The 25386-nt window shown below is 33.2% G+C and overlaps 1 protein-coding gene across 6 annotated transcripts in view; it reads left to right on the forward strand.

Annotated features, from left to right (window-relative positions):
* The window catches only part of LOC106871161 (lysine-specific demethylase 2A), a 325205-nt gene that overhangs the window by 296510 nt on the left and 3309 nt on the right, over positions 1-25386 (forward strand). For 3 of the 6 annotated variants that reach the window (XM_052973581.1, XM_052973582.1, XM_014917486.2), the window contains 14 exons: positions 10737-10875; positions 12073-12151; positions 12328-12374; positions 12919-13091; positions 14325-14431; positions 14514-14607; positions 14910-15063; positions 15176-15291; positions 16635-17270; positions 17625-17705; positions 18298-18525; positions 18974-19216; positions 19545-19895; positions 20680-20829. In XM_052973581.1, the coding sequence (XP_052829541.1) occupies positions 10737-10875; positions 12073-12151; positions 12328-12374; positions 12919-13091; positions 14325-14431; positions 14514-14607; positions 14910-15063; positions 15176-15291; positions 16635-17270; positions 17625-17705; positions 18298-18525; positions 18974-19216; positions 19545-19895; positions 20680-20829 (2598 nt within the window). Of the gene's footprint in view, positions 1-3939; positions 4186-4937; positions 5031-9883; positions 10194-10736; positions 10876-12072; positions 12152-12327; positions 12375-12918; positions 13092-14324; positions 14432-14513; positions 14608-14909; positions 15064-15175; positions 15292-16634; positions 17271-17624; positions 17706-18297; positions 18526-18973; positions 19217-19544; positions 19896-20679; positions 20830-25386 lie in introns of those variants that run through there. The other 3 variants (XM_014917481.2, XM_014917485.2, XM_014917482.2) reach the window with 3 other exon arrangements.

Genomic DNA, 25386 nt, shown 5'->3' on the forward strand with positions numbered 1-25386 from the left:
ATTTTAGAACCTGAGATCATTGCTGGCATTTATCCACAGTGATTAAAAAAATATTGTTATATTTCGGGATGGTCATTTTTTTTTTCTTGCCAAATTTTACAAGAATAGAAAAAAAAAAAAAGGAAAAAGAGAAATGACCATCATGAAGTATAACAGTATCTGTTTCAAAACACGATTTCATATCAGGAATCTTGCAAAATACATTCATAAACGATTTTTGAAAAAAGGGGATGCAAAAGATTCATTCATATATTTATATACACATATACAACATTTATATATTACCTTTAATAAATTAGCCTTCCTAAAGTTCACCTTTAAAATGCCACGACTAGTCTGAGTACTTTCTCTCCAACCTTCGAAAACCTCTCTCGCCAATCTCCAACAATCTCTCTCTCCTCCAGCTGACAGTTTTTTTGTACTTTTTCGCGACGGAAAATACCACCTTTTGTGGCAGTTTTAACGAAATAAGGCGTTTCAATAGTACATCTTTACCCCAGGAATTACCGGGTACACCAGCTAGTATATATATATATATATATATATATATATATAATTTAGATTCAAAATTGAATATGGCACTTACGTTTAGGCACCAGAATATAGTATGGTATTATCCAAACAATTCCAAAAGCAAGGTGATCAAAAATCAAAAAAAGCAACACGGATTTTCAAGGTTTATTGCAGTACGCACGTTTCATGCAACTCCATTTATTTAAGTAATGCGAGCATTACATTAAATGTGAAATGCAGAGCAATCTTCAGCTGCACAAGGATACAGAAAATTTACTGAAATTTCATTTCAGCAGAATGGACATATTACTGTTGTAACAACATTTAAACAATCTAAATAGGAAAGAAGAATACAAAAAACCCACCTTGACATAGCCAAAGCTAGCAGGCTATATATATATTTAGTTCACAGCCCCGCGGTACTACCTTTGCGGACCCCAGGTTAGGAACCACTGACCTAGCTAGCACTCACTAACTAATGTTCTCGTAGTTTCTGCCTTTTTAAGTGAACCACTTCGGTTTCCCATAATTCTCTGAATTCCTAAACAATTATTCATTAAGATTGCAGCAGGTATTAATGATATTCTAAATAAAAATTCATCTGGTCTTGTTCACTTGTAGTCCCTCACAACTGAGGATATTGTTCATAAATTGAAAAATTTCATTTCAACTGTTTAATCTGTTAACCCACCAGCAGTTGTTCGATTTGTCACCATTCCCACTGCCAACTTATGTTGCATTATTGACACTTTTAATCAAATTTAGTTGAACTCGAACTTGAATAGTAAAGAGCAAAAAGTTTATTATATGACCTAAATAAAATTATTAGAAATTTAAATTCTACATTATTGGGTTCATGAACAATTTCCCGGCACCAGTGTATTGCTAAAGACAAAACCTGGGCACCAAACCGTTAATCATTAATTAACGAAGCTAACATTTTCGTTAACGATTTAACTTGTAAGTTAAATTTGGAAATCCTTATCGGACTAATTAACTACCGTTAAGTGAAGTCGACTTGAGTTAACTTTCGTTAACTTCTGTTCAATTAAAATTAACGGAATTTATAGTATTGACTTCGTCTGTCTTTACGTCCTGAGTTCAAATTCCGCCAAAGTCGACTTTGCCTTTTATCCTTTCGGGGTCGATAAATTAAGTACCAGTTGCGTACTGGTTCGATCTAATCGACTGGCCCCCTTCCCCTAAATTTCGGGTTTTGTGCCTAGAGTAGAAATAGATTTTATAGTATTGGCACTTTTTAAAGGTGTTTTTAGAGTAAAAACTGAATTTTTTTTTCTATAATAAAAATTAGCGTTGGTTTATCGATAACTTCTGTTACATTTTAAAACTAACTGATGAACGGTTATCGAAGTTAACTTTTCGGTTAACGGTGCTCATCTTTGTTAAAGACCATAAAAAAGGGGAGGCAGAAAGGGTGCACCATTAAGACATGACATAAGATATATGTTTAACAAGTCATATGATAGTCATAATGCCATGTTTAACACCACTGTCAGGCAGCTTTGCTGCAATTTTCTTTTGGCAAAAGTTAAGCATAATAAAAACTTATCCTGTAATAAAAAAATTTTAAAACCCTTACTTTGCATAAAGAAGTAACAAATCCAATTCCGAGTGAGGAGTGATGGTGGAGGAGGAGAGAACGAAGAGAACACTTGCAATTGTAATCCAGGTGCGAATCGCAAGAGTGGAAATATCCTTGTCAACCGATAATAATAATCCTTTCTAGTTAGTGGAAGCACAAGGCCTCAAATTTGGGGGAAGGGATTAAGTCGATTACATCGACCCCAGTGCGTAACTGGTACTAATTTTATCGACCCCAGTCGATTAAATCGACTGCAGTCTTATCAACCTCGTAAGGATGAAAGTCAAAGTCGACCTCGGCGGAATTTGAACTCAGAACGTAACGGCGGACGAAATATCGCTAAGCATCCCGTCCAACGTGCTATCAATTCTACCAGCTCGCCACCTTAATAATAATCCTTTCTACTATAGGCACGAAGCACGACGCTAGACTTCAACTGGTACTTATTTTATCGACCCCGTAAGAATGAAAGGCAAAGTCAGCCTCGGCGGTATTTGAACTCACAACGTAAAAACAGACGAAATGCTGGTAAACATTTTCCCCGGCGTCCTAACGATTCTGCTAGCTCGTTGCCTTCTTAGTAATAGGGAGACTTCTAGGGCTGCTCATGGAGACCTGCGAAGAATTACAGTTGCCGTGACCGACTAGTGCAAATGCTTATCGTCTTCTTGCTTTGAGTAGGCCTGTTTACTCGGAGATTTATTGGCACATTCACTTAATTCATAACAAAATAGCCAGAAGGCAGTTCTTCCTTCACCCCAATTTTCCTTTTCAAGCGAAATTTGAATAAGTTGATGAGGGCTTGGCCAAAGGGGCAAGTGTCTGTCTTCAGTCCTTTCAATCTGGTTGACCACACTACCTCTTTCGCTAAGGCTACCAGACAGATAAATACTGCCTGTCCTTCCAGGCCAAAGGAAGACGGCGAAACGATCTCCACAGTGGACTTAGCTGACAGTCGGTTTTGTTCTACATGCAACCCAACAGTCAGCAATGTTCGGGCACTAGACTAGTAGTGCACGCAGAACAGTTTCGTCGTTCTTAGGCATGGGTAGGCCCGACTGAATCCATACATGAACTCCGATAGCACTGTCAGGCAGAGATTTTTGTAAGTAATTCATGGACCCCGGCCTAAAAGTCCACTGACCATTCTAGTCGACGCCCAGAATTTTCTCCGAGAATATCATTGCTCTTGCCCGTCACTCAACGCCGAAGTGGAACTTCACCGACTGCATTGCTCAATAATAATCCTTTCTACTAAGGCCTAAGGTCTGAAATTTGGTGAGGAGGGGACTAATCGTTTACATCGTCTCAGTGTTTCACTGGTACTAAATTTATCGACCCCAAAAGGATGTTGTGCATTTGTTTTTACGACACACAGATTTAAAAAAAACAAAAAAACTTAAGTCATGAATTCATTCAAAGTCAATAAGCAAATACGACATTTCAGCAAATAACGTGAATGAAAATGCCAAGGATTTACTATGGAAAAATGTATAATTTCCGTACATGTAAAGTAGTTTTAATGGCCGAGTATCAGTATCTGAATAAAGAAACTAAAAATGAAGCTTCGTGTTTATTTTATGCTTTAGGTGGTCAGTAAATCAGTCGTTGAGTTTGAGGTCAGAGGTCAGGTGCGCACGCATATTATACATATATATGCATATATATATTTACATTTGCATAGCCATACATACATACACACACATATATATATATACACACATATACATACATATATATATTTGACGCTAAACTGTTCTAAACTGTTGGTTGTAGTTCCTTGTCACCTAGCCAGCATTTTGCGAAGTCGTTTTCGTTCATTTCAATTTAAATCTTTCATCTTCATCGTAGTTCTTCACGCACGAAATATTTTTTTAGAATGAATTTCGTCATTTCTACTTGCCAATAATTATTTCAATTCTAAAAACCAAGAAAACGGACCACCCCTCTCTCTGCTCCACTCTTCATTTATTCAAAATAAGAAAATGCCAATAATGTTAAGGTCCCGAAAGAAAGCCCTAAGAACAGCTAACGCGAAATTGCCGAAGGGAATTGACGCTTATAACTTGGTAAGTTTTATTATTGTTGTAAATATTACTTTGTACATTTATCTGTGTGTGTGTGTGTGTATATATATATATATATATATATATATATATATATATATATATACATAAGTATGTGTATATATACTTAAGCACGTATGTGTATATATACATAAGCACGTATGTGTATATATACATAAGCACGTATGTGTATATATATACATAAGCACGTATGTGTATATATACATAAGCACGTATGTGTCTATATACATAAGCACGTATGTGTATATATACATAAGCACGTATGTGTATATATACATAAGCACGTGTGTATATATACATATACACACGTATGTACGGGTATATATATGTGTATATATTTATATCAGTAAACAACTGTTGAATGTCAAATATATTTGTGTTTGTATACGCGCAAATGTATTTATACAAACACATTTCTGTGTTTATATACACGTGTTTACACACCTGTAATTATACTCAAGCGCGCGCACACACACTTCACTGTTTATATAAATGCACTCTTGTTACTGTCTCCACGCAGAGGCAGACTGAGCTGTATGTTAATCTTGCACTGCCCGAGGGCCCGGAGCTCTGAGGAGCTCGCATCCACATGTTAGCTCTCTTTGATATCAATGCTAAGGTGAGCAGTTATGCTCGAGGGCTCGTGATACTCTCCACGTGTCATCGAAGTTTACAACGCTAATTGAAAACTGCATATTTAAAACCAGCATACATGCATAAATTCATATTCGTACGAGTCATGAGCAAAATTATTCTAGACGTCTCAAAGCTTTGTCAACTTAATGAGTTGGATATTTATGCGAAAAGAAAAACAAGGGTGAAGCTTGGTGAGGAAAAGGACTTGTTTACATCTAAATGCTTGATTACCGGCATAACTAGATTCCTGCCCCCACCCCGACTTTGGATGATCATAACTTTCAGAAAAATGGATATTTTTTAATGAAATTTTCTACGAATATGTGTTATATCATGTAGATTCCGAAAATACAAAACTTATGGGGAAAAGTGTTTTAGGAGGGGCTGCGGTAGGGAATTTTGGAAAATTCACCGGCGTCCACTTCAAGTCGTCTTAACTTTAAAGAAAATAGATATTTTTTAATGAAATTTTCTGGAAAACAATTCGGGGTTACTTTTGAGGACCGTTCCCCACTCGGGGGTGTTTCGGAACAAGTCGTCCATATTTGTTTCATGTTATCCGTTTTGTGCGTTCGTGCATCCGTAGATTTCTACTGAAGCAGCAGGCAATGAAGCTGTCACTAGAAAACTCGAAACCGGAAAACTCGTTATGCTAAAAATACCAGCTAAAGGTCTAAAAGTTTCTTACAGAAAGACATTGAATAGAATAACTCCCCGTTTGAACTTTTTTAATTACATATGTGTGTGAGAGAGAGAGAGGGGGGTCTAGAAATCTACGGAGGCACAAACGCATAAACCGGAGAAAATGAAACAAATATGGACGACTTGTTCCGAAACACCCTCGAGTGGCGAACGTTCCTCAAAAGTAACCTCCAATTGTTTTCCCCCAAAATTCCTATGTTCTCCGAATCTACATAGTCCGAGGTATATTTGTAGGAAATGTCATTAAAAAATATTTTAAAATATCTATTTTCTTGAAAGACGAATTGAAGTGGACGCCGGTGAATTTTCCGAAATTCCCCTCCTCAGCCCCTCCTAAAACACCCCTCAAGTTTTGTATATTCGGAATCTACATGATATAACACATATTAGAAAATTTTATTAAAAAATATCCATTTTTCTGAAAGTTATGATTATCCAAAGTTGGGGGGTGGGGCAGGAATCTGTAGTTATTCCTGATTACCTTATCTCGTTCCTAGTATATCAATTTTTATATACTGTTCTTGGTTACTTTCATATGAGGTGGACATTATCTGTGAAAAGAACCTCATTTATTTGTTGCTCTACTTGAATGGTTATCCTCTCTGGATTTAACAGTACATGGTCAAACATGTCCATTCCTTTTTTAAAATGGATTGTTTTATGGTAGATATTACTGCTGTTTTTCTAACAGGTCCAGCGACTGTATCGGTTTCCCCCACGTTTGTTCAGTGTGGTGTTTCTATTTTCTGCGAATTAAAAAATTAAAGTTATGAGAGTATAATGTGCTTAAAGCAGAATTCCGCCACCGCATACATAGACTTGGTATTTATAATTTTTAGTCTCTCACTGTTAGCCGTTTTCAAAGAATAAGCTTCATGTATTTTTGGAACACTTTTACGAATCCGAATGAACTACTTTGGCGCTCCACAGTTATATTGAAATAATTTATTTTATGTGATTACAAAAAAATAAAAAATTTCAAATTTCAGATAGTTTTTTGAAAGTGGGTATAGGATTAATATTACATTTTTGTATGTTTTTAAATATTTAATCCGTAAAAATTGCAACCAATTCTGTCTTCAGGAAAGAAAACCTTTGATAATGTGCTCAGACGCACCTTTGATCAAAACCTCTCTGCTCGGCTGAGGTTGAACCTCAAACGCACATACGTGTGTATGTGTAGATTAGGTAGGTATATATATATATATATATGTATATGTATATGTATATATGGAAAAAAGACGAAGTAGAAAAATGCTAAAATACTTTTATAAAGAACATTACAGTACCGGTTTCGATCCTTGAGATCTTTTCAACAGTAAATATGAATAATAAATTTTTGAAAAATTATTGAAAAAGTCAAGACTATTGATAAAAAGTTTTGGTAAATTTAAAAGCAAAGTCTTTTTAAAGACTTCTCTTTTAAATTTACCAAAATTTTTATTTTTCAAAAATTTATTATTCCTATTTACTGTTGGAAGGATCGAAAACGGTTCTGTAATGTTGTTTATAAAAGTATTTTAGCATTTTCTACTTTGTCTCCCACCCCCATATCTACTCGTGTGTTCCTCTTCAATCTTTTACATATATATAATATATATATATATATATATATATGTACACATTCGTATAGAGACGTGTGTGTAGATTAGATAGGTAGATATATAAATATATGTACACGTACGTATACAGACGGGTGTGTGTAGATTAAATAGGTAGATATAGATGTACACATACGTATACAGACGTGTGTGTGTATACATGAGATAATTTGTATGATTATTAACAATTATATTTATATTGAAAGTGAAAATGTAAGTATCCTTAATCAGTTGTTTAGTCCACAGACCAACGTTGGACTTAACAGATTTATTGTCATTGTAACCATGATTATACCTTATGATAAAGGTGAGTTGGCAGAATCGTTAGCATTTCGTCTGTCTGTAAGTTCTGAGTTCGAATTCCGCCGAGGTCGACTTTACCTTTCATCATTTCAGAGTCAGTGAAAATGACTTGCCCTTTCCCCCAAATTTCAGGCCATGTATCTATTGTTGAAGTATGGACTAGGTTATGATTCTAGGCATATTTAGCTGCTGTTTATAGGAGGTCAAGTGACAATGCAGGAGTCTATCGTTGTTTAGCCAGCACCCTCCCCCACGCCAACCATAAAAGTTCCAGCCATGACCGCGTATCCTCAATTTTTCAAAATTCCCTTATGTTAAAGACAGTAACTTGTGAATTCATTGCTTGTCAGGCGACTTCGTTTTGTTTGTTTTGGATGTTATTGCAATAAACCGGATAGTTCACACTTCCCTATTTATTACTTTTTGGAAGTACTTAAAGAATTCGAAGATGTCAGTTACTTTAACCTTTTCTAAAAGGGCTAGTTCTAAAGAGTTCAGTTTTCTGTTCAATAAATATTTGAAAGTGAAAATGTAAGTATCACTTTATTTTTTTATTATCTATGTATTAACGGTGTGTATTAACGGCATACAAAGTGTTAATCCAAATATCATTGTGTGTGTTTGTATTGATATTCTTTAGGCGAGCTCCTTATCAAGTACATTATTCCAACTGAAGCCATCCCCGTCATTTGCATATATATAAGTTTATTTTATTTTTTTTTAAAGCTTTTTTAAAAACTATTGTAGTTCGTGATTTTGGGACAATTTAGTTGCTGTTTATGACAGGCTGAAACAACCGTCGTTGTATGGTTTAAATTTGAAGCCATCGGTTTCTAACCAAAATCACTTAAGGTTTTTTAAATATTTTTATGAGGTTTATAAAGGGATTATTAATTTTTTAAAATTCATTAAAAAAATGGTCAGTTGTTTGAATAACCGTCACTATTTTCTAATTTAACATTTGTTTCCTAAACAGTCATTCACTTGAAAGTAAATAAATAAAAGTTTAGTTATAATGTTTATGACATTGGGCGGAGGTAAAGATCATGGACCGCACCACTTTGGGATTTTTTTTTTACAGGAACACCTATATCGAGGGCGGAGATTCCGAATCTGCAAAAAAAAAAAAAAAAAATTGCATTTCAAATTTCACAGGGGATGCGGCCCATGATCTTTACCTCCGCCATACCTTGTGTTCTTCCTCGGGCATGTGTTGTATCTCCTGAGCGCACTTCCCTTCACTCAATTCGATCCGACATTATATCTCCTGCAATAATAGATTTCCCTTCTCTTTACAAGTAACGGAAGCTAGAGCTATAAGGTCTCCCGAGCTGCTAGATATAGTAGCTAAATTTCCTTCGTACAGAGATGCATTAGATTGTAGCCCCTTTCCCAAGACAGGATGGTTACAGTTTAGTGTGTTTGATAATTGAAGGTTTTCTCTATATCAAGGCGTGATCTAGAAAACTCTATTAAAACATTTTTAATGAACGCTACTATTCTTCAGTTTCCTGTAAATCTAGACTTCATGTTTGACATCTTTCATTCTCCTGTAAATTAGGAGAGAAAAAAAACCTCCCAAAACATAAAGCCATGTAAACGCCAGGTTTTGGAATCTGTGCCCCAGTTTCTCTTCACGTTGCTAATTTCCGTATGAAAATATATAAACAAAATCATGTCACGGTCTTATTTTCCCTCTTGTGTAAATAGGAGAGGAGTTGAGACTGTCAGCCACTGTTGTTTTTTTTTTCTTTTTCTTCCCAACTGTAGCCATTTCACTTAATTTCACTGAGGTTACTTTGAGTGGAGAAAAAGCAACCTAGAACGAAGCTGGTCACAACGTTCCATTTCCTCTGCTATCACATTTTTATCGCCAATAAATTATTATTAAATATATTGTATAGATGCTGGCAGGACGTGGACAGCATTGAGTTTCCAGTCTGCTTTGAAATCCCTCTACTGGAGAATTTGAAAAAAAAAAAAAATTGCTATATTTATCGATCGATAAAATAAGTAGTTTGAAAGTAACAATTTTTCTCCACCATACTTCACTTTAAACCTGCCATTATCTCTATAAAGTGGTTGGTACTTCATAGACCAAAGCAGCTATTTTTAATATTTGTTTAAAAAAAAAACAAAGAAAAACTATTTTGTAAAGCCTCTCAGCTTTATTTTTCTAGTTCATATTTTAACTGCTGGAATGGGTGGAGTGGGCATCAAACTCGCACACCCGCACTCAACTCTTAATCTTTAAAAAATTGATTAGTGGACATTTTTAGAAAGAATAAATTTTTTTTATGTAATTTAATCAAGTAAAAAGGTTGCTTGCACCCACTATATATTGAGGGTTTGTACGGTAGCTTTCAAATTTATACTCACTTGATAAGTGTACGTAAATGACCCGGAAGTGAATGTATTGAGTGTAGCTCAATCTAATTTAGTCAATGAGAAATAAAGACGACATGTTAGATTTTTATTCTTTTTAGCTTCATTCATTAAAAACTAGTTTCTCGCTTTTAATTAAGTGCTATTTTCATACTAATCATTTAATTCGTGATTTTATACACATTAATTTTTTTTTATTCCTCGCTCGTTCAAGATGTTATGCTGTAGAGAAAGAAGTGTATTTATTAAAACTACATTGATTTGCTGCTGCTGCCAGCAGTTGTTAGACTTTCCTATGTAACACCACACGAGTGTGTTTTTCCTTTCTGCCTTTGTATCTAAAACGATGTCAATATGTGTACTGTAAGTATTTGAACAATTCTCCGTATCCTATCTAACCGAAGATATATTTAAATAGCCGATACGTTTATTTACACGAAATATGTTCATCTTAATATATTTAAGACGATTAAATTAAGCTGGTAGTTGAGAGTTCTCTTGGTGCACATACACACGAACGATCGAACGAACCTTTTTGAATTTTATCCATCTTTATTTTTCGTTTGTCTTTCATACTGTCTTGATTTGTAATAAAGGCTTTCTCCATAATATACGATTTTATCCTCAAAAAATAATCGCTTTTGTATTTTGGTGCTTTTTTTAATTTTTATTTACCATTCCTTAATGTAGAATGAATTACGTATGTCGACGATTGAGTTAAGATCCTTGCTTTTCATCTAGGTTTAATGTCCTCTTGTATTATAGATATTACTTACACATCGTGTACATTTCTATCGAGAATATACTGATCCTTTTATTAATGCTGTGTCTTAATTAGAGCAAATCGCATCACATTTAAATGGAGAAAAATTTCATGTAGATGAATCGTCTTTTGTGTAATTTCAGAGAGCGAAAGAGAGAAAGCATTATACAGATGAAGACATCGATGATGACGAAATTGAAGGGAAAAGGAATTACAGTCTGGAGGAGAAGCTGCACAGCACGCAGTTTCAGGGGAATTTTGTGATGCTCATGAAAGGGGATGGTAAATAGTTTTTCTTATCTTCTAACAATAATGTACACACGTTTTCACACTTAATTGAAATGTTTAAGACGATGTTGATTTTTTTTTTTGTTTGTTTTTCAAATTTAAGTTCCAATATCAATAGAAAAGTAATGGGTTTTGATAACTGGGACAGCTTATATATATATATATATATATATATATAATTACATGATATTGTTCTGACTCCCTGGCTGGGTTATCACTTAGTATTGTTGACATTTATTTCCTCCGAAGTTAATAGATGAATCTCGTATTATGGTTTTCTATAACTGCTCGCTCAGCAAATTACAGTTCATAAAAATACAGGTGTGTAATAATCTATTTTCAAGATCACCTGAAATTAGATTGGACAAAAAAGGATGTTGCACCATTGCTTTGTGGAAAGTTTAATTCTTCTCCACTCCACAACTGCTACTGTTCAGTACTGAACTAGTCAGACAACACTTTCTGTTAAAGGGTTGAATATAGCATACGCAAGTTCTCTCGTAGAAGAAATAATTAAATGATACTACTTATTAAATGTCAAAAATCCACATGATGGTAACAACTTGTTAAACTTCAACATGTGTTCAAAATGCAAAGTTTTTGTTGCCCGCACACTTTAAAAATACTGGCTGGTATTATTGGAGATTAGAACAGAGGATTGTCAGGGTTGGACAAGGTACCTTATTGTATTTGCTCTAGTTTGCATTCTGAAATCAATAAAATATCTATCGTGCAGTTGCCGATATAACTAAAGTTATTCCTTCTCCCTCCAATTGTGGAAGAGGAATAGTGTTAGCCTTGTGTCATTCTTAGAAACAACTATTAGAGGTGATGCTATCTTGCTGTGTGAAGTGATCATCTGCTTATGTTATGTGGTTACTTCTTGCAAATTGGTATAATGCTTAGTTAACTTTCTCTCCCATCAACTACCAACAACTTATGAATAGAACTGAATATTTTGCCGATGTTGATATTATTGTATAATCAATTGAAAATTTTGATGATTACTTCCTAATGTACAAGATGTATTGTAATTTGAAAGAAGTTTAGGAAAATTTCAGGTTGATATAGTTTTTGAGATTTAAAATAGTTTTAATTCTAAAATGTTAGTTTTATTAAGCTATATTTTTACAATTTTATGAAACTATAATTCTGTTAACTCATATTAAATTGTTATTTTGTTTTCTTCAGAATTTAATTTAAAATTCTTCCAAGAACATGGGTTGACGAAGCCCATTGTTTTCTTTGAGAAATCTGGTCTTGGAATGCGGTATGTAACTTATCCATTACTCTATTTTCTAAGGGCTAAGATTTAACTAAGGAGGGCGGGGGATTGTATTCAATTGAGGGGAAATAACTCACTGTCAGTTGAAAATAGTTTGAAATTTTTTCACATTGATACTTTTCCTTCAGTTTTTTTTACAGTAATAAAATATTAATTTTCAGAGTCCCAAGCTCCAATTTCCAAGTTAGTGATGTAAAGCAATGTGTTGGTAAGTATTGTCATTAATACTAATTCTTGATTTTAAGTTTTTCATTTTATAAGTGATAAGGCAGTGAGATATATGAATTGTTAGCACACCAAACAAAATATGCTTGATGGGATTTCATTTGTCTTTGTTCTGATTCAAATCCGACTGAGGTCAACTTTGCCTTTCATCTTTTCGGGATTGATAAAATAAGTACTAGTTGAATACAAACATCGCAAATCTGAGGGCAATTGAATAAGATTTCAACCTATTCACTGACCATTCAAATTGTCATATTTCCTAAAATATTCATCCAAATTTCACAAATATGGTACCAAATATTTGAAATGATGTGATCAACTATCTCCCAGCCACAAAATTTCGGGTCTTGTGTCCCTAATAGGAATTACTACATGCAATTCCCCATTGCTAATATGTTAGTGTTTCGTTTTGATAGTGGTGTTGTATATAATACATCTATAGGAAATTTGGAAACAGTGGTCTTTGAAATTATAAAAGTATTATAGGCTGTTACAAAATGAAGTTAAATATTTTAAAATGTATTTAGGTAGCAGACGTCCTTTGGATGTTATGGATGCCAATACCCAACGAGGACTTGAGATGACAATGAAAGACTGGGTTAAATATTATGAAAACACTGACAGAGAAAAACTGCTTAATGTCATCAGTCTTGAATTTAGCCACACCAAACTTGAAAATTATGTTGAATCTCCAACAGTGGTAAGTGAATGTTGTTGGCCTCCTTTTTATGCGTATATATTTAAAATCCTGATTAACATAGTAAATAAATTTCATGCATTATTTTCCTATTTCTGGTTAAAAGTAGGTATCACCATAGAGCTCCATAGAAGGGAGATAATCAATTTGACCATGAAAAATCCCGCTTTTTGCTTGATCATTTTGCATGTCAAAATACCTTTTTGTCCATGGACAATTACATATCATTTGAAAGTTCTGGATGTGAACTTATATACAATTGATCAAAATCTGACTCTTACATTCCCTGCCAGGTTTCCTTGGTCACCCTGGTATTTCCACCCATTCACAAAATTTGTCCCATATTAGTTTTTTACTGCTGTGCAGTAGCCCTCGTTCTAGTTCATTGTTCTGAAGCGCTATTACTGGATTGGTGTCGAAAATGATAGTCGTGAAAAGGACTTTCTGCATCTATTTTGATGTAACAATTGATGAGGGTAGGTCAGGTAATCATTACAAAAGTGAAAATTAATAAAATTTTCACTTGCTAATCACTTAGAAAAGAACACTCTCTTAAAGCTTTCTGTATCAAGAATTTTCTGAATTTAATATGGCCATTGTTGAATCTGGCCATGATTTCCAAATTTCACAAATGAGGTACTAAAATTCATAGTGGTTTACTGTAGAAAGTATTCCTTTTCTTTGATTTTTGTATTTGTGTATGAAGTCATCTTTTGCTTTCATCCTTCCAGAGTTGATAGCCCTAAAGTGATAAACTGGCAGAATTGTTAGACCATTGATGTAATCATCACTTAACGTCCGTTTTCCATGCTGGCATGGGTTGGACAGCTTGAGAGGAGCTTTGGGCTTGGTTTCTACAGCTGGATGTCCTTCCAAAGGGCCAACTGCTATACAAAATGAACTGGGTGCTGTTTTACACATGTGTTCCACATCTTTGTATTTAGTTCAGATCTTGTGATTTGTCATGCTTAGACTTAGTCAGTTGCTCAGTTTAACACCACCTGGCCTACATTATATATTGAGGTGTCCAGTTTGATCCCATCTCCTCTCTCTTCCACCAGAGTCTCCGTCTTGAAAGCGTCATGGGCACTGCCTGTCACTAGTGACTAAATTTTTAGAAATAAAATAATTGATTGGATGAGCAAATTGGCATTGCTAGAATATAGTTGTAAATTTAGATTGCGTATAAATAATGCTGATGGAAGTTAATGTTTTCTCTTTTTTATAATCGTGTAGGTTCGACAGACTGATTGGGTTGACACTGTATGGCCACGCATCTACAAAAAATGTCAAACTGAAGCAACGAATATAATTGAAAAGATGAAGTACCCCAAAGTGCAGAAGTATGTGAATGTTTCATCTGATATTTTGAGTTACTATATAATCTTTTAGCTTCTATAATATAAATTATTTTCTCTTTATCAGATATTGTTTAATGAGTGTAGCCGGATGTTACACTGATTTCCACGTCGACTTTGGAGGTACTTCAGTTTGGTATCATATCCTGCATGGCCAAAAGGTGAGCTGAAGTCAGAAATTTTCAGTTAATCTTTTATGTGCATTGAAAAATGTGATTGATTTTGTACTTTTCAAAAACTCTCAGAAAATGAATCCCTTTCCATTTACTTAACTAATATAGTTTTGAAATTCCTACTAATCAGTAATTGTAAAATTTAAGTAGCTTACTTTTAATAAGAAGCATCCCTTCAATTAAATTAATAACTCTGAAAAATTGTAAATTAGTATTAATACACACAAATACAAACCTCAAAATTTTGTTGCAATTTGAAATGTTTGTTGAATTGTACTTTCCTTCTTTAGGTCTTCTGGTTAATCCCACCCACTGAGGTTAATATTGAACTTTATGTTAATTGGATACTTTCTGGTAAACAAGGAGACATATTTTTAGGTGATCAAGTTGAAAGCTGTCAAAGAATAGTTTTAGCTGAGGGTTATACATTTGTTATTCCATCAGGTAAGTCATTTTATTTAAAGCTTATATAAATTTGTTGAAAGGTACCTTTGTATGTTGATGTTTACTTAATCACTTTTTTCAATGTGGTGTTTTTTTGTTTTTTTTTTGTCAGGTTGGATCCATGCTGTCTACACACCTAAAGATTCATTGGTTTTTGGTGGAAATTTCCTTCATAGTTTTAATATTGTTGAACAACTAAATGTTTGTGAAATAGAAGAAAAGACACATGTAAGCATTTCACATTGTATTTCAAATTAATTGGTTTCTTTTAAAATGAATTTATTTTCATGTTTATTTTTTTATATCTAAAATCAAAATTTGCAATAACATGTATTTGTGAACAATTATGCTAGTTGTTGGTTCTCACTGGGCCAATCGCATGTATACTGTATTTGTTATGCAGCAGACAAACGTCTCAGTTTCAAAGTGTCTCTTTCATTTGAGACTGATTTAACCTATAAAAGGCAGGGAACATCAAACATTTTTTGTCTTTGAAAAAATTTGAATATATTATGGTACTTTTCAGTAATGAGATTGTAAATTTCATTGTTAGACTAACCATTAGTTTTGTGCTTATTTAAAATGAAACTAAGCATGAAAACTATCCCCAAGGATTTTTTTTTTATTCTTGTCTGTTGAGCTCACATTTATGCAACTTTTCTCTGCCATTTAACACTTAAACATTTTAGGTGACCATATCTGGCTCAAATATTTTACCTGTTTTCTGTTCATATAAGCTTGACTCAGCCTCTCGCATTAAGCTTGGAATGTCATTAAAAATAGATAATAAAATAGCAATCACATTATGAAAGTGTTGTAGCTGTGAGATAATGTATAGTTAATTGGAATCAATGTGAATAAATACGCATTACATTTGGCAGTCATCTGAATGCTAAAGGGTTATGGACTGACATATGGGTTTCTGTTTATCAGATTTCCCTTTGAAAGCATTACTCAAACTGAAGGGAGAAACACTGAAGTAGCCATGTGCTACAGTCACATAGCTGTGAAACTTCTTAACCATAGCAGCCATGCTTCCGTCAAAAGATTTACTCCCCCCCCCATCTACAATCTCTAGGTTATACTTTTGGATGATAATACCTAATATAACCAATGTTTTTTTATTTGAATTCAGCTCCTTCATCAGAAACTAATTTCTAGATTAGCATGTTTGCAGTTATTAGTCTTGATTCAAGTGCTACAGAAATCCTTTCAGTCTTGGATGTATAAATACTTGTAATTTGGACAAGTTGGTGTGTTTACATCCTTATAAATAAGTGGTTTGGCAAAAAAAGACTGATAGAAAAAGCACCAAGCTATTAAAAAAAAAAAAGTCCTGTGGTTGATTTGTTTAACTAAAAGCCCTTCGGTGTCCCAGCATGGCCACAGTCAAATGACTGAAACAAGTAAAAGATAGATTTTCCTGTTCATAAGTGTTCTTTCTGGTCTCAAACAAAAATTTGAATTGTGATTACATACTCAGGACTTGGCAACAGTTGTGAATAGTTGAAACTGTTAATGTCCCCTTTTCTAAATTTAAATTTAAGAAATTTTTTTCTTCCACTAAACAGGTTCCTCAGAAATTTCGTTATCCATTTTTCACGGAAATTTCTTGGTATGTGTTGGACCGATATTTGGCTTGTTTGACTGGTAAATCTTTCTTGCAAAAATCAGTCTTTGAAATTGAGAAGGACGAAGATTCTGAGTTGGATGATTCTCGCCCACCTTCTAGAGACCCAGAAGACTACTCAGATCGCAATCAAAACAGACAAGATGAAAAGGATCCAAAATCTTCTCAGCATAAGCTCTCTAAAAGTATAACTATTGAATTAACTCGCATTGATGAGAAAAATTTCCCTCGTGCAAGCAGTGATGAAGAAAGTGCACCAACTAAAGGCGGCCGGTCTAGACGAGGTAATGGGACAGATAGTAAAGGAAGAGACTCTAAAAGAGCTCGCTCACCTGCTAGCATTGATGATAAGAGTGAAACAGATGACCTCTTAAACGAAAAAGACTCAAAGGAAGATCTCTATAAAGACAGCATAACAGAAGGTGCTAAGTTTGTTCCCAAGAAAAATGTACATTTGACCAAAATTGAATTAGCTGGTCTTGAGAAATTAGTTCAATGGTTAGAGTCCTTGCCACCTGCAAAGAAGAATGTGCCAAAAGATATCTCTGAGCCAGACCAACTAATTAAAGAGTTCAAGGTTGGTTATATTTTCTTTCTCCATAAATCATAATTAATACTTTGCCTTCTGTGTTTATATCTTTTTTTTTTTTTTTTTTTTTTTTTTTTTTTTTTTTTTGTACCTTTTAAGTCTGAAGTTTCAGACTTTTCCTGTTTTGGAATTTTGAAGAATTTTATGGTAGATGAGTTAATAACTGTGCAACAAAAATACCATGTATATTATTTATATAATTGTTATTCATGCAAAGGATTTAGATTCACAAATCTAATTTATTTTCGGGAATAAAAGTTTATAATATACTGTACATGTAACTTTTTTTGGGATGAAAACCTTAATGAGACCAGTTTCAAAATCTCTCCTTTTTTCTTGAAGCAAATGTTACTTGATCACAAAGATGATGACCCACAACTATCTGTGACAGGAGAACCAATACTGCAGTGGCCTCCTTCTAAAGTGAGATTTATATTACAACTACAATTATTAAATTATAGTTCTTATATTTCTGTATGTGGTGATCGATCTATTTGCTGTTAAAACATTTCCTTTTATATATTTTCTGTATGCATGCCTGTCTTATTGCCAAATTTTTTGTGACATTTATATACACACAAATGAACATATTTATATATAGATATATACACACATACATGTGTGTTTGTGCATGTGTATGAATATACACACACCTTTATGTATATACAAATTTATATTCACTTAAAAACTCAAGCTCTGAATCATTAAATAGTTTAATGAAAGTAAAGCAACCTTTTTATATTGAATATTCTCCAGAACTGATTTGAAAACAAATTTTAATCCCTCATCTTTTTGAGCTTATGAGAACCAAAAATTTACCAGGAGGTTCAGGTCTCCTCTCTTACCAAGTTTGACATTATACTTGGCCATGTTTCACCTGGCTTTTAAATGAAATCTTATTTTATTTTGAAAACAAATCTTCATGCCTATTGGAAATTATAATTAACTTTAACATTTGTTAGAATATCCAATATTTTAAAATTTGTTAATTGTAATTTTGTTTTCCAAATCTTAGAAGCTGAAACCAAAATTAAAGATGGGTCACATGGGCAAGGGAAAACTTAGTGGTAAGAATGCAGCCGCTCAGGCAGCGTCAAATATCCGGAGACGAAGAACAAGGTGTAAGAAATGTGAGCCTTGTACACGTCAAGAATGTGCTGAATGTCATTTCTGTAAAGATATGAAGAAATTTGGTGGTCCTGGGAGGATGAAGCAGTCTTGTATCAGTCGCCAGTGTATGGCTGTAAGTAATATTTTAATTTGAATAATTGTATCTTTTAGGTGCTTACTGCGTTACTGGGAGATCTTGCTGTAATGGGAATTTCGTAACATGAAATGTGTTTCCCTTATGTTTTTTGAGAGACATCAATAGAAAATAGCTTTTTACAGAATTTCACTTTGTGTGGAGAAATATGGATTGCTTTGGTAGAATGTCTTGCGTATACAGATGATTCAAGTTCCACATGTGGTGTCTGAAGTTTCATTAACCCAATGTTCTACGTGTTTTACACATTTTTTTTCCTTGAATAGCTTTTCTCTTTGGGTAGTGGGTGATAGTGGTTTAAATTTTTCATATCTGCCAATTTTTTTTTTCTGATATAAGAGGTATTGCATGATCGGACTGTTAATGCTTCAACCATGAATGATCTTTTTGTTTTTAACAACGTAAGTTCTTTCATCTTTTGTTTTAGCCGGTATTACCTTTGTCTGCTGCATGTATGATTTGTGGAAAAGAAGGTACTACAGAAAAAGAAAACGTAGAAGACTCCGTGAGTGCACTGATGGAATGTGGCATTTGTTGGGAAATAGTACATCCCAATTGCTTCAAGTTGAAAAATGAAAATATTGATGGTGAAGGAGTAATAAATGAAGATCTTCCTAACAGTTGGGAGTGCCCCAAGTGTTGCCAGGATGGTAAACGTGGACAAACTAAGGTGAATGCTTCTTTCTTTGCCATTGTTTCGCAATATTTTGTGTATGGTGTATTTGTGTGTGCATGCATGCTCATGTAAATATATATGCGTGTATGTTTTTCTTTAACCCTCTAGCATTTAAACTGGCCATGTCTGGCCCAAATTTTCTGCATGTTGTATGTTCAAACTATCCAGATCTGGCATGTCACACCTACCCTGTAATGTCCTAAAGGATAAAGTTATATTAGTCTCAAAGCTACAAATACATCATTAATTCAAAATAATGTGAATAAGCACTACATTTGATAGTAACGTGAATGCTAAAGTGTTAATGACTTTTTTCTTGCAGCCTCGAGTAATAAAATGCCAGCCAAAACCAAAAGCTATTGAGAGCCGACATTCTTCAACAAGCAGTGAAGATGTATCCTCAGAAACATCCGTTGTTCCGAATCTAAAGCAGGAACCTCCGCCTTTGTTTGAAGGTAAAAGAGTTACTGCAAAGGAAGGCAGCTCTAATAACTCCAATAACACGACAGCTCCCAAGGAAACCACTGTACCAAAACCTACAGTAAAAGAAGACCTTGTTGCTCCAAGTCAAATAAAGAAAGAAGGACCAGAAGAAAACCCAGAAGGCCAAAATAAACGGAAATTGGATTCAAAAGTTCCTCTAAAGACGAGCAAGACCATCCCACTGAAAAAGGTTTGTGAAAGCATTTTTCAATCTTTTTTTATATATTTATTTCTAATTGAACCTATTTGTGAATTTTCTAATATATCAATGTAAACTTTTTAAATTTTCAACCACATTCTAAAAATTGTTTTGTGTTTCAAAAGCTAAAAACACTTAGTTAATTCATAAACCACAAACTCCTTGTCATTTTCTGTAAATTAATTATTTTTTTTGACTAAACAATATTATTATTATATGCTTATGTCCTCTGGCAGTAGCTTGGCATCATGTGATGGTTGTGAATTAACATTATTGTCATAGATGCAATGTAGTCATTGCCAATTGTCCTTTCAAAACATAAACCATTACCTTAACTGGAAATGGGTGAGAGCTGGTAACAGGAAGTGCATCTAGCTGTGGAAAACCGCCCAAATTCCTATTTTACCCTGTAAGCATGGAAAAGTGAACATTAAAATGGTCAAAATAATTACGGTGGGTGTGTTTTAGAAGACAATCCACTTGTTCTTTATGTCTTTGAAAGGAGGGGAGATCACTTCTGTACATTTGTTTGTAGCATTTCATTACTTATTAATTTAGTTATAGATTAACACTACTGCTTCACAACCATTTTAGTGCAGTGATGGTTCGATCTTCTTAAATGCTTAAAGTGTTTGAAGAGGTCCCAACAGAACTTGAAAGACTTGGAATTTTTGGTGTGGGGTGGGATTGTTTTGAATGTTAAGTAAACTTCTCAGCTCTGGTATTGAATATCTGCAGAATACATGAACACTTTTCTTTATTTTTAAATTTGCAGAAGAGACTTAATGATCGTCCTAAATGTGAATCATCTCAGCTTGGAACTTTGATGACCAGGAGGATGAAATGGTCAAACAACCTTGCCGGATCAGATACTGCTTCTTGTTCCAGTCCAGTAGCATCAGCGAGCAGGCGACCTAGGAGGGAGGTTGTTACACCACGTCGCTATCTTGATTGATTCTCTTTCCATTTCTTCCCTTCCCACCTTATGTACCCAAAACTTTCTTGACACAGTAATTTCTTTGAATTAGTTACAGGTATTTTGGGTGGGAGTCTAGTATTCAATTTCCAGATTTCCCTTTTTGCCTCCCCTTTCTTGTGCTCACCACCCACGTTCTGTTTTCATAGTTTTAAACATCAAAGCTGGTTTAATCTGAATCTAGTTAACTTTCACATTGATCATTCGAAAGTAATTTGTTTTAATAATTGTAGTTTTTTGCTTTCATTTTCATAATTTCATGTTTTAATCATGACAGAAAAATCACTTTTAGTTGTTACATCATCTTTTTTTAAAATTTAAATCATCAGACATTTTAAACCTGAAGTTGAAATTACATCCAACTTTCATATAGCTTTATTTATCTACTATTGAGCTATTTTTATACAAAGATTCTTCTTCATTGAAAGAACAATCTTTTTTCAATCTCTAAAAATAAATTTTGTTATAGCCATTTGTTAAGTGATGATAAAATTATTAAAACAGTTCTATGCTAAATGTGTTTCTCTTGTACATTGAATTTTTTTCTCCCTATTTTCCTTTGTCGAAAAAGCTGTGTTGACTGTATGCGAGTAAGAGGATAGGCATGTAGTTTACAACTCTGTGGGTGCATATAACTTGTGTGTGTCTGTAAATGTTTGTCTGTGTGCAGGAGGCTGATAAATAGTTATCTCTCAGAGACCCTTCTTAAATACTTCTGTTCTTCTATAGATAGAAAATGTTTTAAAAAATCTTGAAAAGTTAGGACTTTTTTCTCAATGTTAGACTTTTTCTTTAAATTTTATTTTACATTTTTTTTCCTTTGTTCTTCCCCCTTTTTGTTTCTTAGCTAAGCAGTCTTGGTAATTTTCCATCTTCTCAACTGGGGACCAGATTGCCTAATATAATTCAAACTAATCTTTCTAATTTTTCTAAGACAAATCTACCTCGGTTATCAATTTATTTCTTTTTTGGTTTTAAGTAGTTTTTGTTTAATATATTTTTTACTTTGTTTTATTAGCCAAGTTTACATTTGTTTCAAGTCAGTTTTCTTTTATTTGATGTAAATGTTAAGAACAATTGGCTTGTGGGTAGAGAGCCAAATATAGAATTGTAAAGATAAGAATTTGAATCTCTTTAGGATAAATACTTAAGCTTTCTATTTTTGTGAGTGGCATTATGAAATAATTCCTGTCTGTATTTTGGATTCTTGTTGACCATATTTTAAATATGGCTGAGACTTTTTTAAATTAAAATTTCAGTTAAATCTTAATTATCCCATATCTAAAAAATTGTAATTTCATATATTTTAATTCTGATTACCATTTTAACTATCATATTTTAACCTCTCGCTATTTTGGCTCAAAACCACCTTTCTCAATACTATTCCCCCTCCTCAATTGAAGGGTCTTGTTATGCGAATTTCTTGATAACATTGCCAGTGCCATGTAAAAAGCACCCAGTATATACTGGAAGTGGTTGATGTTAGGAAGAGTCAAACAGTCCAGCCAATGTCAGTGTAGAAAGTAGATGTTAAATAATGATTTCCTTTGTAATTCACTCATAATATTTAAAGTTTTGTTCATGCTTTGTTTCTGTTAACTTTTAGAATAACGAATTTAGTAAATTAGTGTTTTGGAACAAAAATTAATTTTTGTTGGAGGTTTTAGTTTAAATCTCTTTTAAAATGGGAAGTTTGTCTCATAGAACTTAAGGTAGTCACAAGCATGTTGGTATCGAGTATTAAACTCCAAGCAGAATTCTGTCTATATTATAAGACTGTTCTGTTATTTTTAATTACTTCAAACATTACTTATAGTAAACTAAAACTTCGTTTTACGGTCTTTGTGGTAAGACATTCCTTTTTAGACTTTGCTTGTCTTCGTGTAAGTGTATTTAGGAAATTCTGTATTTGGAATTTCTTGTAATATTGGTAAGAATTTTTGACTGAAATATTAAATTTCATCTTCATTAACATTGTCATTGTTTCATCAAATACACTTGTAAATAATTTTTACTAATTTAAACATTTTTTTTATAGATCTGGCAATCCCCCCATCATTATTTAAATTGTAGACTAACATAGTGTATGTAAACAGTGAACAGGCATATTTTTAATTAATGTTTGAATTACCATAATCGTTAAAATATTTTACATTTTAAGTTCTGGAATTTTTCTAGTAATTCAACTTAAATACTGCTTCTCAGTCTCAATGTTTGTTTAAAGATAACCATTCAGATCTTAACTTGATGGTTCATTTTCGCTTCAATGCTGTGGATGGCAAAGGTCGTGAATGCTGGAATGGGTAGAGTACCAAACAAAATGACTTGAGGTTTTTTTTTTTTTTTTTTTTTTTTTCCTTCATTCTGAATTCAAATCCCACTAGGTTTTCTGACTTTGCCTTCCTTCCTCTTGGTTTGATAAAAAAATTACTATTGGAGTTCATTCATTATCTTCACTCTCCTACAAATGTATGGCCTTGTGCTAGTGTAAGAAACTGTAATTACTAAATATTGTCATTTTAGTTTTTAAAAAAAATTATTTTTGCATTCCATTGTTTTGAAATTTGTCTTTATCATAAGTCTTCATTTTATTTCACCTTGATCGTTGTACTCCACTATTTAAGTGCCTCTACTTCTATCATGCAATTGTTTTCTCGGTGGAAATGATTTAGAAATTGCAGTTCTATTTCGTTCATTGTCAAAGCCGCTAGCTTTTTTGCATGTGTAGTGTAGTATCTTGTGCTGTACCCTCATCTTATTGTCCTATAAGTACGGACTGTTCATCTCTCCTTCACATTACTTTTTCTGCCAGCAAGTGAATCTCATTTTGATTCTCAACTAGGTCAGTCGGCTTGGAGCTTGTCCTGGCCACACTCTGCAGATTTGATCTGGGCACTGCAACATGAGAAAATATTTGTTAATCATACAATATTTAATGTTGCTTACATCAACTCTTCTCATATCTATTTACTTGTCTAGATCATGGACAGATACACACACATATATATATATATATATATATATATATATTTTATAACCTTGATTGGAGACCATTCAGTGGTCAACATGTATTCTCAGCCAATCACTGCTATTGGATGGGTAGATTACCTTTTTTTTAATATAATTATTTTTGCAACTTATTTTTAATGGCTTTGTTTCATCTGTTAATATTATTTTGGAATAAAAGGGAATGGTTTTATAGTTTTGTATTCTTGGTTGACCAATATTTTGGTGGAGAGGATGCACAATAGTATTTTTCGTCTAATTATCTCATATGGGAAAGACTTGAGTTGAAATTTCTTTAAATTTTGATTTGCACTCTCATTTTTCTTGATAAATTTTGTCTTGTTGCTGTCCTTTTCCAACCTCCACAAGTGAGGGGTGGGAAACACATTTTCTTATTTATTTCTGATAATTTTCATTCCATTCATTTTAGTATCTTTTCAGTGTGCATGTGTAAAAATCGTACACACATTGGATACAATTTTAAATCCACCTCAGTGTGTGTGTGTGTATACATATATATATATATATATGTATATATAAACTATTTCAGGAGTTGAACATTTGTTTTGTTACAATTTTCATTTTTTAGTCTTTTATATAAGGGCTTTTCTTTTTTTTTCTTTTTTTTTTTCTCCATATTCAGTTTTCACACCCTTTTTTTGCTCTCCTTATTTTATTTTATTTTTTGTTTTCCATCATTTGTCATTGTTAGAAGATGATTATTATACTTTTTATAAGATCTGAGGATTAGATATGTAGAAAATGTAATTTCAAGGTAGGTTATCTAAATTATTCCTAGTGTATTTTCACTTTGAAAAATATGGTGAGGAAAATGTTTTAGTGTATGTGTGTGCATGTCTGTGTAGACTTACAAACATGAAATATGTAATCTCCTTACAGCAGGGCTAGGTACTTTAAGAATGTTTTTAAAAAAAATTATTTGTATAGCAACTTAATATAAATGTGACATGTTAAATGGTTGTTTCTTAATTTGCATGAAAACTTTGTTAAAGATCCTAAATTTTTTAGAGATAATTAAAAAAAAAAAAAAAAATCTTGATCTTATATTCAGAAACTTGAATTACATTTGGACCAGGTTTGTTCATTGCATTTAATATATATTATGTATATATATTATATATTGTGTAAATATATTATGTATATATATTATATATAATATACATAATTTTTGAATCAGACTTTTAAAAAGAATCTTTGTGCTCACTTCTCCCGACTTGTCATTAATTTTAATTTGATTTAACCAAGTTTCACAGATCGCACTTCATCCTCTCATTCCCATTTGTTATGTCTTTTTTTCTTTAAATTTTCTCATGTTACTCATGCATACTTTTCTTCCATTACTAAGATCACCCATTTCCCCATTATGTCACCAATAAGTGTGTCATTGTATTTTGCTGCTGGCTATGATTGCAGATTATTTCCTCTTTACACCCCCTCTCTCTTTTTTTTTTTTCTTAAAGAAATAAAGGTGTGAATCTA

The sequence above is a fragment of the Octopus bimaculoides genome, chromosome 16 (assembly GCF_001194135.2).
Source record: "Octopus bimaculoides isolate UCB-OBI-ISO-001 chromosome 16, ASM119413v2, whole genome shotgun sequence".
Taxonomy (NCBI): Eukaryota; Metazoa; Mollusca; class Cephalopoda; order Octopoda; family Octopodidae; genus Octopus; species Octopus bimaculoides.